The sequence below is a fragment of the Amblyomma mixtum genome, chromosome 5 (assembly GCF_055824585.1).
Source record: "Amblyomma mixtum isolate Tamu chromosome 5, ASM5582458v1, whole genome shotgun sequence".
Classification (NCBI taxonomy): Eukaryota; Metazoa; Arthropoda; class Arachnida; order Ixodida; family Ixodidae; genus Amblyomma; species Amblyomma mixtum.
In genome coordinates, this window is record NC_143016.1 from 204321726 (window position 1) to 204337450 (window position 15725).

General features: G+C 47.6%; 1 protein-coding gene across 3 annotated transcripts in view; it reads left to right on the top strand.

The window, feature by feature from the left end:
• Positions 1-15725, top strand: part of LOC149345465 (syndetin-like) — a 194532-nt gene that overhangs the window by 94237 nt on the left and 84570 nt on the right. For all 3 annotated transcript variants that reach the window (XM_089546659.1, XM_089546660.1, XM_089546661.1), the window contains exon 17: positions 8401-8492. In XM_089546659.1, coding sequence (XP_089402785.1) covers positions 8401-8492 — 92 coding nt within the window. The remainder of the gene's footprint in view (positions 1-8400; positions 8493-15725) is intronic.

Sequence of the window (15725 nt, forward strand, 5' to 3'; positions counted from 1 at the left end):
GCAATGTCGTGCGTGAATTCTACAAGTTGTGAAATGGTACTGAGCCCGCGCCGAAACCCATGCTGAAATTTGCACAAGATATTGTTAGCTTCAAGAAATTCTGTAATGTGCTTATGAATGATATGTTCTAGTAATTTGCATGAGTGTGAAGTTAACGAAATGGGGCGATAGTTGGACAAGATTTGGGTGCTGCCAGCTTTAAACAGGGGAATAACTTTTGCAAGCTTCCAGGCTACAGGGACGGTTGCGGATGATAGCGATTTCTGGAAGATGGTAGTCAAATAGCGGCTGGTCCAAAGAGAGTAACGATGCAGAAATACATTAGGGATATCATCAGGACCACTACTGTTTTTCACATTTATGTTCAGAATGAGGTTCAGAACACCTTCGACGCTTATTGAAATATCATCGACAAAACATTGAGAGTTGCTAGGAAAAGTAATCATTTCAAGGTTATCTGTTGTAAATACCGACTGAAAATATGTGTTGAAACTAGTAGCTATAGCTAATGAGTCACAGACCAGCTTATCATCAATAATGAAGGTATTGGGACTAGTGCTCTGTGGCAATGTGGATGCCCAAAATTTGCGGGGATTGTGTTTCATTAATTGCGGCAAGGAATTTCTGTAGTAAAAATCTTTTCCCGAGTGAACTTTGGCAAGGAGTTCTTCTTTAGCGTTGCTGAACTGTTGCAAAAGTTCAGGGTTATCATTGTGCTTGGAAACACGTGACTATGCCCACTGCAGGGTCTCTCCCATGTCTCCCCAACTAACCCTGTCCTTCGCCAGTTACGGCCACTGCATCCCCGCAACTTCTTAATCTCACCCGCCCAACTAACTTCCTGCCGCCCCCTGCTACGTTTGCTTTCTCTTGGAATCCACTCCGTTGCCCTTAAGGACCAGCGGTTATCTTGCCTTTGCATTACGTGCCCTGCCCAGGCCCACTTCTTCCTCCTGATTTCAACTAGGATGTCGTTAACCCGCGTTTCTTCTCTCACCCACTCTGCCCTCTTCGAATCTCTTAATGTTGCACCCATCATTCTTCTTCCCATAGCTCGCTGCATTGTCCTTGACTTGAGCTGAACCCTCTTTGTTAGCCTCCACGTTTCTGCCCCATAGGTGAGCACCGGTGAGACACAGCTGTTGTATACTTTTCTCTTGAGGGATATTGGCAAAATGCCGTTCATGACCTGAGAGAACCTGCCATATGTGCTCCACCCCATTCTTAATCTTTCATTTATTTCAGTCTTCTGGTTCAGATCTGTGGTCACTACCTGAACTTACAGAAAAAAATTACAAACAAAAATTAAAATATACAAAATGTTGCACATGTTCTTAGCTACCGTCCTGGCGATTTTTCGCTGTGCACAAAATACGCTGCTCTCTCCACGGCCTTTCCAGTTGGGCAGCATGGCTGGTGTGGAGGGAGCAGTTGTGCGAGGAGGACGGGAAGTGGATGCGGGGCTTGCTGCGCTTGTCCTGAGCTCTGCTCTTGGTTTTTCCTTCCAGTAGCAGAGCTGGCACTTCCTACTTTTTCTTTTTAGCTGTGAGCGAAAAAGGTGGCATGGCCTTCGTCGTCATGGTCAAAAATTCTGCTGGCGCATTTGGTAAAATATCTTGGCAGTGTGTTGTGGAGACCCTACTGCACCAAATAAAACCACTGTCATCATTTACACATCAAATGCACTGCTTAAGATACAGCAAAACATAAATTCCGAGGGTGCGCTGCGATGAAGTCTTGCTACCAGAAGTGAAATCCTGAAAAAAAAAAAAAAAAGAAAGTGTTCTCAGTGTTCCAGGAGCAGCAGGCGCCGTAAGTGAGAGTGAAACCTGCAGCTCACAGGAGACGAAGTAGACACACTGATCAGCAGCTCACGGGTGAAATGGAAGGAAGCATGTGTGGCAAGGGTTTCTGGCAAGTGGTGCTGCTGTTGTCGCCATATTCTTGTGTGATTGTCAACATCTGTGAGGGCCTCCTTGACACCCTCCGATTTGTTGTCCTGCCTGGGGGCTCATCACCAAGCGACTGGTCGATACCCCAACACAGTTTTATTTTGGGAGCCAGTGTCCGACATCATGGGGAGAAAATGAGTTGATCCTGCTGATCAGGCACATCATCACCCACACTGCGAGTGCCAGTCGTGCAGTGAGCGCGCGACCAACAAAGGGCAGATGGTGGCTGTCAGTCAACCCTGTGAGCCAAAGACAGATGTGGACACCAATTGTGTTTGCTCTGAGTGTCGCATGGTGCGAATGTTTTTCGTGTATGATGGAGATTGCCACCACATTAGTGTTGTGCCACCTGTGCATGCTGAGCAAGCAGTGTAATGCTCTCACAGCTGAATCTGCTAGTCAAGTCAGAGCGCAGCACCTTTTGAAATTTTTTTCTTCAAGTTAAAGTGAAAATGCAGTGATGCAGTGTAGAGGTGCAGCGATGGCGTAAAGGTAGAGCATCCGCCTCGCGTGCAAGAGGACCGGGGTTCGAATCCTGGTGCCACGCAATTCTCCACCGGATTAAAAAAAAAAAAAAATCTCCACGTGTCGATGGAATTGCATAACCAGCCCTGGAGTGCGGCCTGATTTCGGTCACCAGAACCGACAACGCACTTCCTCACCAGAGCAGGATTTGGCCACCCTGGTGTAGTACTTGGCCACAACCTTCTATGAACAAACCAATTAACCCTCGGCCCTCAGTCCCCAGCGGCTGCGGAGCAACTGACCAAGGCGGCGGTCAGACCTGTGACGCAGCGGAGGGTGCTAAGAATCTCTGGCTCCGAACAGGCCGCCATTGGAAACTGAACCTGGCAACGTTTGAAGGAGTGTACGATGGGGGGCTAGTTGGTAATCCATGAACTAAGAACGAAAACCACGCAAAGGACGATACACAGGGAAGAAGTAGACAGGACGAGCGCGGACTTGCAACTGCTTATTGAAACACATCTTCCTTCCATCACCAACCCTACGCATGCGCAACAAGCAATCTCTATCTAATCGAGTTCAGGAACTTCAGTTCCTTCTTGTACAGATGGACCGAAGCCTCACTTACACACTTTTCGGGCCCATATTTATCAATCTGCCAGGCTTCGATGACCTCACGTGTTTTCTGGTCTTTGGCCCTTCCGATTATCTTTGTGCGCTCAAGGAAGATGTGTTTCAATTAAACAGTTGCAAGTCCGCGCTCGTCCTGTCTACTTCTTCCCTGTGTATCGTCCTTTGCGTGGTTTTCGTTCTTAGTTCATGGCAATGTTTAATGCAAGAACCTTATCAAGTGAGGCTAGCTTAGCAGTGCTATTGGAGGAATTAGCCGGTATTAAATGGGATGTCATAGGGCTTAGTGAGGTTAGGAGGACAGATGAGGCGCATACAGTACTAAAGGGCGGGCATGTACTGTGCTATCGTGGATTAGCAGATAGGCGAGAACTAGGTGTGGGATTCCTCATTAATCAGGATATAGCTGGCAACATCGAGGAGTTTTACAGTATTAACGAGAGAGTGGCAGCTATCGTAATCAGGCTTAATAAGAGGTACAAGCTGAAGGTGGTGCAGGCCTACACGCCTACATCAAGCCATGATGACCAGATAGTTGAAAGCTTCTATTTATTTATTTATTTATCGTCATACCCACAGAGCCATTGGCTGGCATTACAGTGGGGGGGTAGAAGAAAAAGTACACAAATGCCACCGTGTGCAGGTGGTTACAAAAAAAAAAGGTAACAATGAGATAGAAAGAACACGGAATTATTATACACAAAAAAATGTCACAGCATGGAAGAAAATGAATCATTTGATAATATGGACACTACTTCCTCAGGCAGCTTGTTTCATTCCGAAACCGTTTTGGGGAAAAAAGACATTTTAAAAAGGTCAGTCCGGCACCTGTATTCTTTAACTTTAAGTGAATTATCTCTACGTAAAGACACGTAATCAGGGTTGGCTATATATTTGGTTCTGTCTATTCCAGTTCTAGAATGAAATATATTATGAAATAATTTTAAACGCAGTACTTTCCTACGTTTTTGAAGTGAGTCCCAACCCAAAGATTTTTTCGCGCTCGTTACACTAAAATATCGCCCATAGTTATTGAAAACAAAACGAACGGCCAAATTCTGAACTCTTTCTAGCTTTTGAACGTCAAGCAAGGTTTTCGGATCCCAGACTGTGCAAGCATACTCAAGTATGCTTCTAACGTTTGTATTATACAGCAGTTCTTTAGTCTTTAAAGGGAAAAGTTTAGCGTTACGTCGCAGGAAACCTAAAACACGACAGGCTTTGGCAGTAACGAAATGCACGTGACGATGCCAAGACATTGAACTTGTTAAATATACACCAAGATATTTAAATTCCAACACTGAAAGCAGTCTGCTATTATTTATGTTATAAGTGAAAATATGGGGAACCTTCTTTTTAGTGAAACACATATGTACAGATTTTTGTAAGTTAATATGCATTCTCCAGTTCTCACACCACTGGGCCACTTTACACAAATCCTGTTGTAATGCATCGCAGTCACTTTGATCGTTAATAATTCTATACAATACACAATCGTCCGCAAAAAGACGCATGTATGAAGAAATACCTGAAAAGATGTCATTCATGTAAATTATGAACAGTAATGGGCCCAAGACGGATCCCTGAGGCACCCCTGATGTTACAGCCACCTCATGCGATTGTTTCCCGTTGACAACAACACATTGGCGCCTAACGCTCAAATATTCCTTTATCCACCTAATAACGTTCTCATTTATGTTGTACCAGTATAATTTTTGTATTAATAAGGAATGTGATACAACGTCAAAGGCCTTCTTAAAATCTAGAAAAATACAGTCAACAGAATATCCCTTATCTAAAGCACTTGACAGGTCATGTACAAATTCGGTAAGCTGGGTGACACACGAGTAACCACTGCGAAAGCCATGTTGATTAGTATTTAATAATGAATGTATACTAAGATGATTCATAATACTAGTATAAAACACATGCTCTAAAACTTTGCATAATACACTGGTCAAGGACACTGGTCGATAATTTGAAACAACATTCCTAGGTCCCGATTTATGTATAGGTACAACATTAGCAAGCCTCCATTCATCAGGCAAGGAGCCTTCCTGTAATGACTTTGTGAAAAGAATTTGAAGGTACCTTGACAACGCAAAAGCGCAAGAAGAGAGCAGGATCGTGGGTAAGCCGTCCGGACCGGTGGCACTGTTATCTTTTAAGCGTTCTAAGAGCGACACAATTCCTCGCTGATCAAATTCAATGTTCTCCATGGGTTCCGTACAGTTCAAGGCAAGGCGAAAATCGGCAGGGCTATTGCTGTCCTCAGCAGAAAAAACTGAGCTGAAAAACGTGTTAAAGCACTTGGCTTTCTCCAGATTATCATGAACGATACTTCCGTTGTGATCGAGTGGCGGGATAGACAATTCATCCTTTCTGTTTTTTTTTATGTACTGCCAAAATTCTTTAGGGCGATCCTGGATACGCATGTCGAAAGACTGAAAGTAGGTAAATTTAGCCTCTTTGACCGAAGCATTCATATCCTTTGTAATCTTTTTTAACTGATCCATGTTATCTTCCGACGGATTTCTTTTGAAGCGCGCATATACTTGTTGCCTCTTTTCAACGACTCTGCGCAGCGCTTTTGTGAACCATGGCTTGCTTTTGCTGCGACGTTTCGTCATCACCCATGACGGCACATGCTGCTCACGCAAATCAAAAAGTTTGGCTGTCAGTGTGCGCCACAGCTCATCAACGCTGAGTGAATCAGACAATGTTTCGTACACATCGACATAGGATTCAAGTGCCCGGGCTATCTCGGGGAAATTTGCCTTTCGGTAACTGTAAATGCGCCGATTGCCACAGTCTTCAAGTTTAACATACTGAAAGTCCATTTCCGCTAAAACACAACTGTGATCACTGATATGAGGATGTGGAATCGGCAGTGACCAATGTAAAATCACAGTACACTGTACTGATGGGCGACTTTAATGCAAAGGAAGGTAAAAAGCAGGCTGGAGACAAGGCGGTAGGTGACTATGGCATAGGTTCTAGGAACAGTAGGGGAGAGTTATTAGTAGAGTTCGCAGATAGAAATAATTTACGGATTATGAATACCTTCTTCCGCAAACGAGCAGACAGGAAGTGGACGTGGAAGAGCCCCAATGGCGAGACTAAAAATGAAATAGACTTCATACTGTGTGCACACCCTGGCATCGTAGGGAATGTGGAGGTCCTCGGTAAGGTCCGTTGTAGCGACCACAGAATGGTAAGGTCTCGTGTTAGCTTAGATTTGAAGAGGGAACGGAGGAGACTGGTGAAGAGGAAGGCTATTAAGGAGTTAGCATTAAGAGGGAAGGTAGAGGAATTCAGAATGTCGCTGCAAAACAGATTTTCAGCTTTAACCGAAGAAGACGACCGTAGTTACAGAGTGCGCCGCAGAAGTAGGTGGTAGGATGGTTCGACAGGATACCAGCAAGCTATCTCAGGAGACTAAAGATCTGATTAAGAAACGCCAAAGCATGAGGACGTCTAACTCCACAGACAGGATAGAACTAGCAGAGCTATCTAACTTAATAAATAAGCGCAAGGTAGCCGACATAAGAAAGTTTAACATGGAGAAAATCGAGCATGCTCTAAGGAACGGAGGTAGCCTAAAATCAGCGAGGAGAAAACTGGGCATAGGTAAAAACCAGATGTATGCGCTAAAAGACCAACAGGGCAATGTCATCAGCAATATCGATGAGATAGTTGAATTAGCCGAAGAGTTCTACACAAATCTATACAGTAGCGAATGTAATCATCAAGTTACTGAGGGAGGAAGTCGAGCACAGCAATGGGACATCCCGCCAGCAACGAAGGAGGAAGTAAAGAAAGCCTTAGGAGCAATGCAAAGAGGGAAAGCAGCTGGTGAGGATCAGGTAACAGCAGATTTGTTGAAGGACGGAGGAGAGATCGTGCTACAAAAACTAGCCACCCTGTATACGCAATGCCTTGTGACCTCGAGAGTACCAGAAGCTTGGAAGAACGCTAACATTATCTTAATTCATAAGAAAGGAGACGTCAAGGACTTGAAGAATTACAGACCAATCAGCTTATTGTCCGTTGCGTACAAGGTATTTACTAAGGTAATCGCTAATAGAGTCAGGACAACCTTGGACTTTAGTCAACCAAATGATCAGGCAGGCTTTCGTAAAGGATACTCGACAATAGACCACATTCACACTATCAATCAGGTGATAGAGAAATGCGCAGAATATAAACAACCCCTATATATAGCCTTCATTGATTACGAGAAAGCATTTGACTCAGCTGTCATGCAGGCATTGCGGAAGCAGGGTGTAGAAGAGTGTTATGTGAAAATATTGGAAGATATTTATAACGATTGCACAGCTACTATAGTTCTCCATAAAGTGAGCAGTAAAATTCCAATACGGAAAGGTGTCAGGCAGGGAGACACGATCTCGCCGATGCTCTTCACTGCCTGCTTACAGGAGGTATTCCGGGGTCTGGAATGGGAACAGTTGGGGATAAGAGTTAATGGAGATTACCTGAGTGATTTGCGGTTCACTGATGGCATTGCCTTGCTAAGCCACTCAGGACAAGAAGTGCAAAGCATGATCAATCAGTTAGACAGGCAGAGCAGAACGGTGGGGCTAATAATTAACATGCAGAAAACCAAAGTTATGTTGAACAGCCTCGCAGGGGGAACAGCAGTTCGCAATTGGTAGCGAGCTGCTGGAAGTAGTAAGAGAATATGTCTACTTAGGGCAGGTAGTGACCGCTGATCCGGATCATGAGAGGGAAATAACTAGAAGAATAAGAATGGGGTGGAGCGCATATGGCAGGTTCTCTCAGCTTACCAATATCCCTGAAGAGAAAAGTATACAACAGCTGTATCCTACCGGTACTCACCTATGGGGCAGAAACGTGGAGGCTAACAAAGAGGGTTCAGCTTAAGTTAAGAACAACGCAGCGAGCTATGGAAAGGAAAATGATGGGTGCAACGTTAAGAGATCGGAAGAGGGCGGAGCGGGTGAGGGAACAAACGCGGGTTAATGACATCTTAGTTAAAATCAAGAGGAAGAAATGGGCTTGGGCAGGGCATGTAATGCGAAGGCAAGATAACCACTGGTCCTTAAGGGTAACGGAGTGGATTCCAAGAGAAAGCAAACGTAGCAGGGGACGGCAGAAAGTTAGGTGGGCGTATGAGATTAAGAAGTTTGCGTGGATACAGTGGCGGCAACTGACAAAGGACAGGGTTAATTGGGGAGACATGGGAGAGGCCCTGCAGTGGGTGTAGTCAGGCTGATGATGCTGATGGAAGTGAAAAATGTTGGCCACTGTGGCTCTGTTCTTGGCTTCATTTGGACACCGTGAATATTCTGACAGCTGTCATGGCGTGCAGGGAAGTACATGAAGATGATGGACGTGCTGCACACCATTGCCTTCGACGTGTTCCTGTGCATGTCGCAACTCTTCAACTACTACCTCTACGCGGTGAGTGAACCCCTCTCTGCACCATTTGGTTCAGCCCACTTGCAGAGAGAGGCATTGCTGCCCTTTGTCTGGAGTGATGAGGTCGTGCCAGCATAGTTTTGGAAACCAAATTTCAAGATTGGACGCTTCCCCTGTGCGATCAAGACGGCAGTAAGTGAATCGCTGCTCCAGAAGTTGAAAGGAAAAGCGCACAACGGGGCCACAGAGAATTCCCTGTGGTGATGCCTTACGTACACAAGATTGCACACAGCCTGAAGAGAGAGGCTAGGCCAGCTGTGCTCATGCACGGCAAAGCATAAAGAGAGTGGTTGTGGAAAAAGGCCCTTTGGGAACTGCGTGACAGGAGTGGTTTACAAAATACCACTAACATGTGGAAAGGCCCATATTGGCCAGACAGGGCGCTGCGTAAATGATCACGCAGATGAGCATGCGCGTTCATTATGAATTAAGGATAGCAGGACCTAGTTCTCTGAACATTGCAGAGATTGGAAATGTCTACCATGTCTTCATGAGACAAAGATTCTTGGCAGGGGCAGCAGTGTCACTGCACGTGAAATTGTGGCAGCGTTTCAGGTAAAAAATAATAGGAATTGTGTAAGTGTTACGTCAGTAGGTGTGTACACTTAGGAGTTGGCATTTTTGAGCTCTGTCTTTTAGGGTATGATGAGTGCACACGTGTATCGGGGCTTTTCGTGAATGAACCTGGTGCACACGCACGTGGTGTTTCTATATTTAGGGGCTCAGCCCCTGAATAAATCAGTTGATAGTTTGCGCTCGTCCTGTGCATTGTGTTCTTCTCTTATGTGCTGTACTTTCAGTGCAACATAACATGGCTTATGTACCCTGGAAACATTCTCTGCAACGTTTGGGACGCTGAAAGGCATTGGAAAATATGTCGCAATGATTGCACCCAGGCACTTTACATTGTTCAAGAGTGTTGTGGTTAATTTGCATATGCCCTGTCTCGAAAGTTCGTTGTCAGGTCTAAATTGAGCATGGCTGAGAGCGGCAGGCGTTCTGTGTTGTGACAACTGCAGAGCACACTTGTTGCTATCACCTCCGCCAAGTCATCATTCAGTTTTTTGTGGGCATGAGTCAGCCCAATAAAGATTTTCTTTTGAAACCCTTTTCGCTGTCTTTCTGACTGCTGGACTGCTGTCGTCGTTACATGACAATATTTATTGCTCTCTGGTGGTGCAGTCTTCCCTATTATTATGGTTGTCTAATGTGTGGTTCAGTGAGGCCTAGAACAATTAAGTCCTCTACATAATTTAGGCGTGTGCATTTCACTTGGGGTGTATAAAATGTTGCCAGCCCCTATGTAGGAAAAAAGTAGAGTGGCACTTCTGTTCCTAAGACCAGGTCGTTGCCAAAACAGCCACAAATGACCCCTGTAGAACAGTATTAACTCTTCTTGTGGTTCAAGGAAATGGGCCCTCCTAATCTTGGCAGACTGGACACACAGCCTCCACTCTGACATGATTTCACATTGTGACGTCACTCAGGAAGGCTGCGAAAAGGGCTTCCAAAAGAAACTGTTTGTTGGGCTCACCTGCGCCTAAAGAGAACTGATTGGCTGGGCAGTGGCGACAATAGCAGCATCATCGGTCGTCAAACTGCTTTCAGCCACACTCAGCTTAAAGAGCAAGATAAGCAGCTACTTGAACACGGTGGAAGCAGTTGTGTCGTCATCATCAGCCTGCCCACTGCAGGGCCTCTCCCATGTCCCTCTCCAGTTGAGCCTGTGGCTTTTTTGCCAGCGCAGAAAGACGTGAACGACGGAAGAAAGACAAATGAGCGCTGAACTGCAACTTTATTTTGGGAAAATGCAAAACCCTCACATGTAGACCCCCTGAGCCGCCGCCCACCTGGAAAAAACCCAGAAAAACTAAGGCACGTGTCAGTCAGCAGGATGCACGAAAAAGGAGTCGAACTATACAGAGCCAATCCCAGAGGGATGAAAAAACAATCAGCACAAAAATGTTGCACGAAAGAAGTTTTCCCTCCTCCTTTTCTGCGTAAGAAAAACAAAAAGGTCGTAACAAAAATGCGACACGAAAAACTCGCCCTCAAGTATGGGAAACATGACGAGACAAAAGGGAATATGGAAGCACTAAGAACATGGAGCCGATCAAAACCTTGATGTACATGACAGCCAACAAGGAACGACAGTCGAGGAGGATGACAAAATGCGTTAAGAACCAAAAAGCACAAAATGCACCTGCATGCCATCAAAACTGACAAAAAAAGAAAGACGCAACCTTAAAAAGGCGTAAAAATTGCAAAAAAAGTAATATGGGAGCAGTGACAACCAACAATGAACACAGCTGTGGAGTAAAATATACAGGGCAATTGACAAGAAGGGACAACTGAGAGGCTAAAACTTCAATACTACAGGGGGAAAACAAGGGCTTCTATGAGCGTGGGGTGAAGGAAGGTAAAACCAGACAGGAATGCAATCTCCTTCTGTGAGAGTCAAACAGAAGGCGTACTAGCACATTCACTCTTGAGATTTAAAATCTTGGCTGCTTCTATTATTTCGAGGAATCGAATGTAACTATTGGTAGGAATCTCGTGCGTTAATTCCAGAGGTGCCAAGGTCATCTCAAAGACACTCAAGACTTGAGCCACCTCGAATGAAAAAACAACACTGCTGCAATCTAAAACACGATTCTACAGAAATGCCACAATCAGCTGACTTGCGAAATAATAGAAGCAGCCAAGATTTTAAATCTCAAGAGCGAATGTGCTAGTACGCCTTCTGTTTTACTCTCACAGAAGGAGATTGCATTCATGTCTGGTTTTACCTTCCTTCACCCCACGCTCATAGAAGCCCTTGTCTTCCCCCTGTAGTATTGAAGTTTTAGCCTCTCCCATCCCTCTCCAATTAACCCTGTCCTTCGCCAGGCGCAGCCACCTTATCCCTGCAAACTGCTTAATCTCATCTGGCCATCTAACTTTCTGCCGTTACCCTTAATGACCAGCGGTTATCTTGCCTTTGCGTCACATGCCCTGCTCAAGCCCATTTCTCTCTCTTGATTTTAACTAGGATGTCATTAACCAGCGTTTGTTCCCTCACCCACTTTGCCCGCTTCCGTTACATCTATCATTTTTCTTTTTTTATATCTCACTACGTTGTCCTTAACTTCAGCTGGACCCTCTTTGTTAGCCTCCACGTTTCTGCCCCCCAGGTGAGTACCGGTAGGATACACCTGTTGTATACTTTTCTCTTCAGGGATATTGGTAAGCTGCCATATGTGCTCCACCCCATTCTTCTCGCTGTTTCCCTCTCATGATGCCCTAGGCAGACACATTGATGCAGCTCAGGAGGGGAGGAGGAAGAAGTGCTTGTGACCGCTCGGCAGTCTGGATCAGTTCTTCTGTCCCCAACTGTGTGGCCTGTAATATTGGGGACAAATCTGGTGGAGGTGCTGGGTGTGCTTCCAGACCTGTGTAGGCTACCGACCGATATGGATCTCACCCCAGTTGACCAGCGCCATGGCCGCCGCCTTCGTGGACTTTTCCTGAATTTGGACTCCTTCCGGCTGCAACAAGGGCGATGCAGCCTCGGTCTTCGGAGGCACCAGCTGCCATGGCAACTGAGACCAGGTTCCTGGCACACATCCTCTGTCCACGAACACTCCCGTTGTTTCATGGCAATGTTCACGAGGACGCCGAGGATTGGCTCGAGATCTTAGAGCGTGTTGCCCGTTACCCGAGCGTGTCGCTGCTGGAGCGACGACCGTAAGCTCCACAATGTCTATTTCGCGCTTGAAGACGTGGTGAAAACCACACAGCTTTGTTTACATCCTGGGAAGCCTTCTTCCACAATCTTATAGCCACTTTCCCGAATGCAGACCATCGAGAGCGAGCAGAAGCTGCGTTACACTTGCGGAACCATCGCCACAACGAGAGTGTACGCATGTACTGTGAGGACATGACCCGCCTTTTTAAACGCGTGGATGACGGAAGAGAAGAGTCTTTGCCACCTCATGCTGCGAGGTGTCAAGCAAGAGCTCTTCGCAGGACTCGTGCGCAGCCCACCGCACAGAGTTTCTCACCGAGGCGGCCACTATGGAGAAGAGCGAGCCCGCCAATCTTGACATCAACATCTTTGGTCTATCTCTATCCTCTCGGTATTGGCGCGACTTTTCTACATGAGCTTGTCCAATCTGTTGTCAGAGAGGAACTGCAGGCCTTCCAGATGCAGTCCGATACACCATCTTTCCCGTCACTGAGTGAAGTCGTCCGGGACGAGGTGCGCCTGGCAGCACAACAGCACCAAATTTTTGTGGTTCCTTGCCAGCATGACGCAAGGCCCACGTATGCGTCCGTCCTACACCGGGCCTCTGGGTATGACATTACTGCCGCGACTCCAGCAGTGTTCTCGCCAAGCTCCCCTCGTGGTGACGCTCCGCCAGCCTACCAGCGATCGCGAAAGAGTGAAGTGTGGCGTGCCCCGGATCGTCGGCCCCTCTGCTATCACTGTGGCGAGGCGGGTCACCTCTACAGGGCATGTCCATACCGCCGCGTGGGCCTGCATGGTTTCATGGCGGACGACCCAAGCCCACAGAACAGCGAACGTCCGCATGAGATTGCATATCATCTGTCGTTGCGCCAGAACCACATCATGTCAGACCACTGGGAAGCTCGATCCCCGTCGCCGAGGCGCTACCGTTCTCCGAGCCCCTTTCAAGCCACAGGCTGCTCCGGACACCATTCTCCCATCTAGCGGCCTCTGGAGGCAAGGCCACTGATGCCGGGACTTGTGAAGGTCCTCCTACGCCACTACCACGTGACGATGTTTCTGTGGGAGCGAGTAGCAACAGCATCCGAAGCGCTACCTCCGATTTGTGCGTTAAAATTGATGGAGTCGACGTGACCGCTTTGCTGGATACTGGTGCCGATTATTTTGTCATGTGACTTGCCCTTGCCCTAGAACTGAAAAAAGTTTTGACGGGGTGGTCGGGGGCCTAGCATTCGCACTGCTGGGGGTCACCTGATTATCCCCGCCGGCAGGTGCACAGCTCAGGTCGATATCCATGGTTTTGTGTACGTGTACGGATTTGTAGTCCTCTGTGAGTGTTCAAGGGACTTGATCCTCGGTCTCGACTTTCTGCAGACGAATGGTGCTGTCATTGACCTGCACGAAGCACGGGTCACGTTCTCAACGAAACGGGCCGTGGCACGCACTGACACAGACGATTCACACTTCAGTGCTCTGCGACTTGTTGACGACGACGTAATGTTGCCACCCCGGTCCAGTGTGCTAGTTGCCGTGGGTAATGATTTATTCCACGACTACGAAGGTGTTGCCGATAGCCACGTACCCCTGCTGCTCGAGAAGGGAGTAGCCATCGCTTGCATGCTCGTCCAACTACAAGGCGGTTGTGCTAGTGTGCTCCTTACAAATTTTGCCAACGAGTTGCAGCATCTCGCCAAAGGCACGGCTGTCACCTTCCTACATGACCTCGCCATGTTGCCTCAAATTGTGCGCCCTGGAGACAAGCCCTTGAGATCTGGCCCCACCATGCCCTTTCGTCCGTCAGAATCAATCCGGACTTGGCACCTGAGCAGGAGACTCTTGGCACTTCTAACCGCGGGTTGTTTTGCCACAAGCTCCGGTTGTACGCCTGTTGCAAAGCATCGCGTCATCACTGATGAGACTACACCACCCGTATGCCAGCGCCCAGACTGCGTTTCTTTGACGGAACGCGAAGCCATTAAAAGGCAAGTGGACGAAATGCTCGCCGACGATGTCATTCAACCGTCAACAAGCCCATGGGAGTCACCTGTGGTCCTCGTGAAAAAGAAAGACGCCACCTTGAGATTTTGTGTCGATGACCGTAAACTGAACAACGTGACCAAAAAGGACGTTTACCCGCTCCCCAGGATTGATGATGCACTCCACAGACTACGTGATGCCAGGTTCTTTTCCTCCTTGGATCTCAAAAGTGGCTACTGGCAGATAGAGGTGGACGAGCGAGACCGCGAGAAAACTGCTTTTGTGACGCCTGATGGTCTGTACAAATTTAAGGTGCTCCCGTTTGGACTATGCGGCCACTGTCCAATGCACGATGGACACTGTCCTGTCTGGGCTTAAGTGGCAGACGTTACCTGGACGATGTCGTCATTTTCTCGCCCACCTTTGAGCAACACCTGCGCACAAGTGCTCCGGGCGCTTCAGTGTGCGCAACTTGCCTGAGAAACGCTATTTCGGTTTCGAGGAGCTTCGCTTCCTCGGCCATGTTGTCAGCGCGCACGGTATTCTCCCAGATCCCGACAAGACCGCTGCTATCTCGTTTCCTGCGTCCCACTGACAGAAAGACTCTTCGACATTTTTTGGGGCTGTGCTCTTACGTAATATCGACGATTTGTCCAAGATTTCTCCGGAATAACTGACCCCTTAACAGCACTGACCAGAGACGACACACCCTTCTTGTGGGAAAGCGACCTAGAGGATGCTTTCGTGGAGCTCCGCCGCTGCCTTCAACGTACCCCGATACTCGCCCATTTCGATGACACACACATCGATGCTAGCAACGTAGGCCTTGGGGCGGTCCTGGTACAGTGGCAGGATGGCGCCGAACGAGTCATCGCTTACGCAAGCCGTACACTTTCGTGCTCGGAATGCAACTATTCAGCGCCTGAGAAAGAATGTCTTGCGGTAGTCTGGGCCATCAGTAAGTTCCGCCCATACCTTTACGGAAGACCCTTTTGTGTTGTCAGTGATCACCACTGTTTATGCTGGCTGGCCAGCCTAAAAGATTATCTGGGTGGTTGGCGAGGTGGAGGCTCCGTTTGCAGGAGTGCGACGTAACGGTCGTGTACAAGTCGGGGCGGAAGCACCATAATGCGGATTGTTTATCACGCGCGCCAGTGGACCTGGCTTCCCCGGAAATCACTGAAGACTTCTCTTTCCTTGGTGCTGTTAGTGCAGCTGATGTGGCGCAGCTTCAAAGGGAGGACACAGAGTTAGCGCCGCTCATCGCGTACTTGGAAGGCTGCGATGGTCCCCGCGTTCCTCGTGTTTTCCTTTCTGGGCTCCAATCTTTCACTCTGCAAAACGACGTCTTTTACAAGCGCAACTTTGAGAGCAACACCGTAACATTTCTGCTCGTAGTCTCGTCACAGTTGCAACCTGATATCTTGAGCGCTTGCCACGACGAACCATCTGCCGGCCACCTGGGGGTCAGTCATACCTTAGCAGAGATTCGGCCCAGATTACTTCCA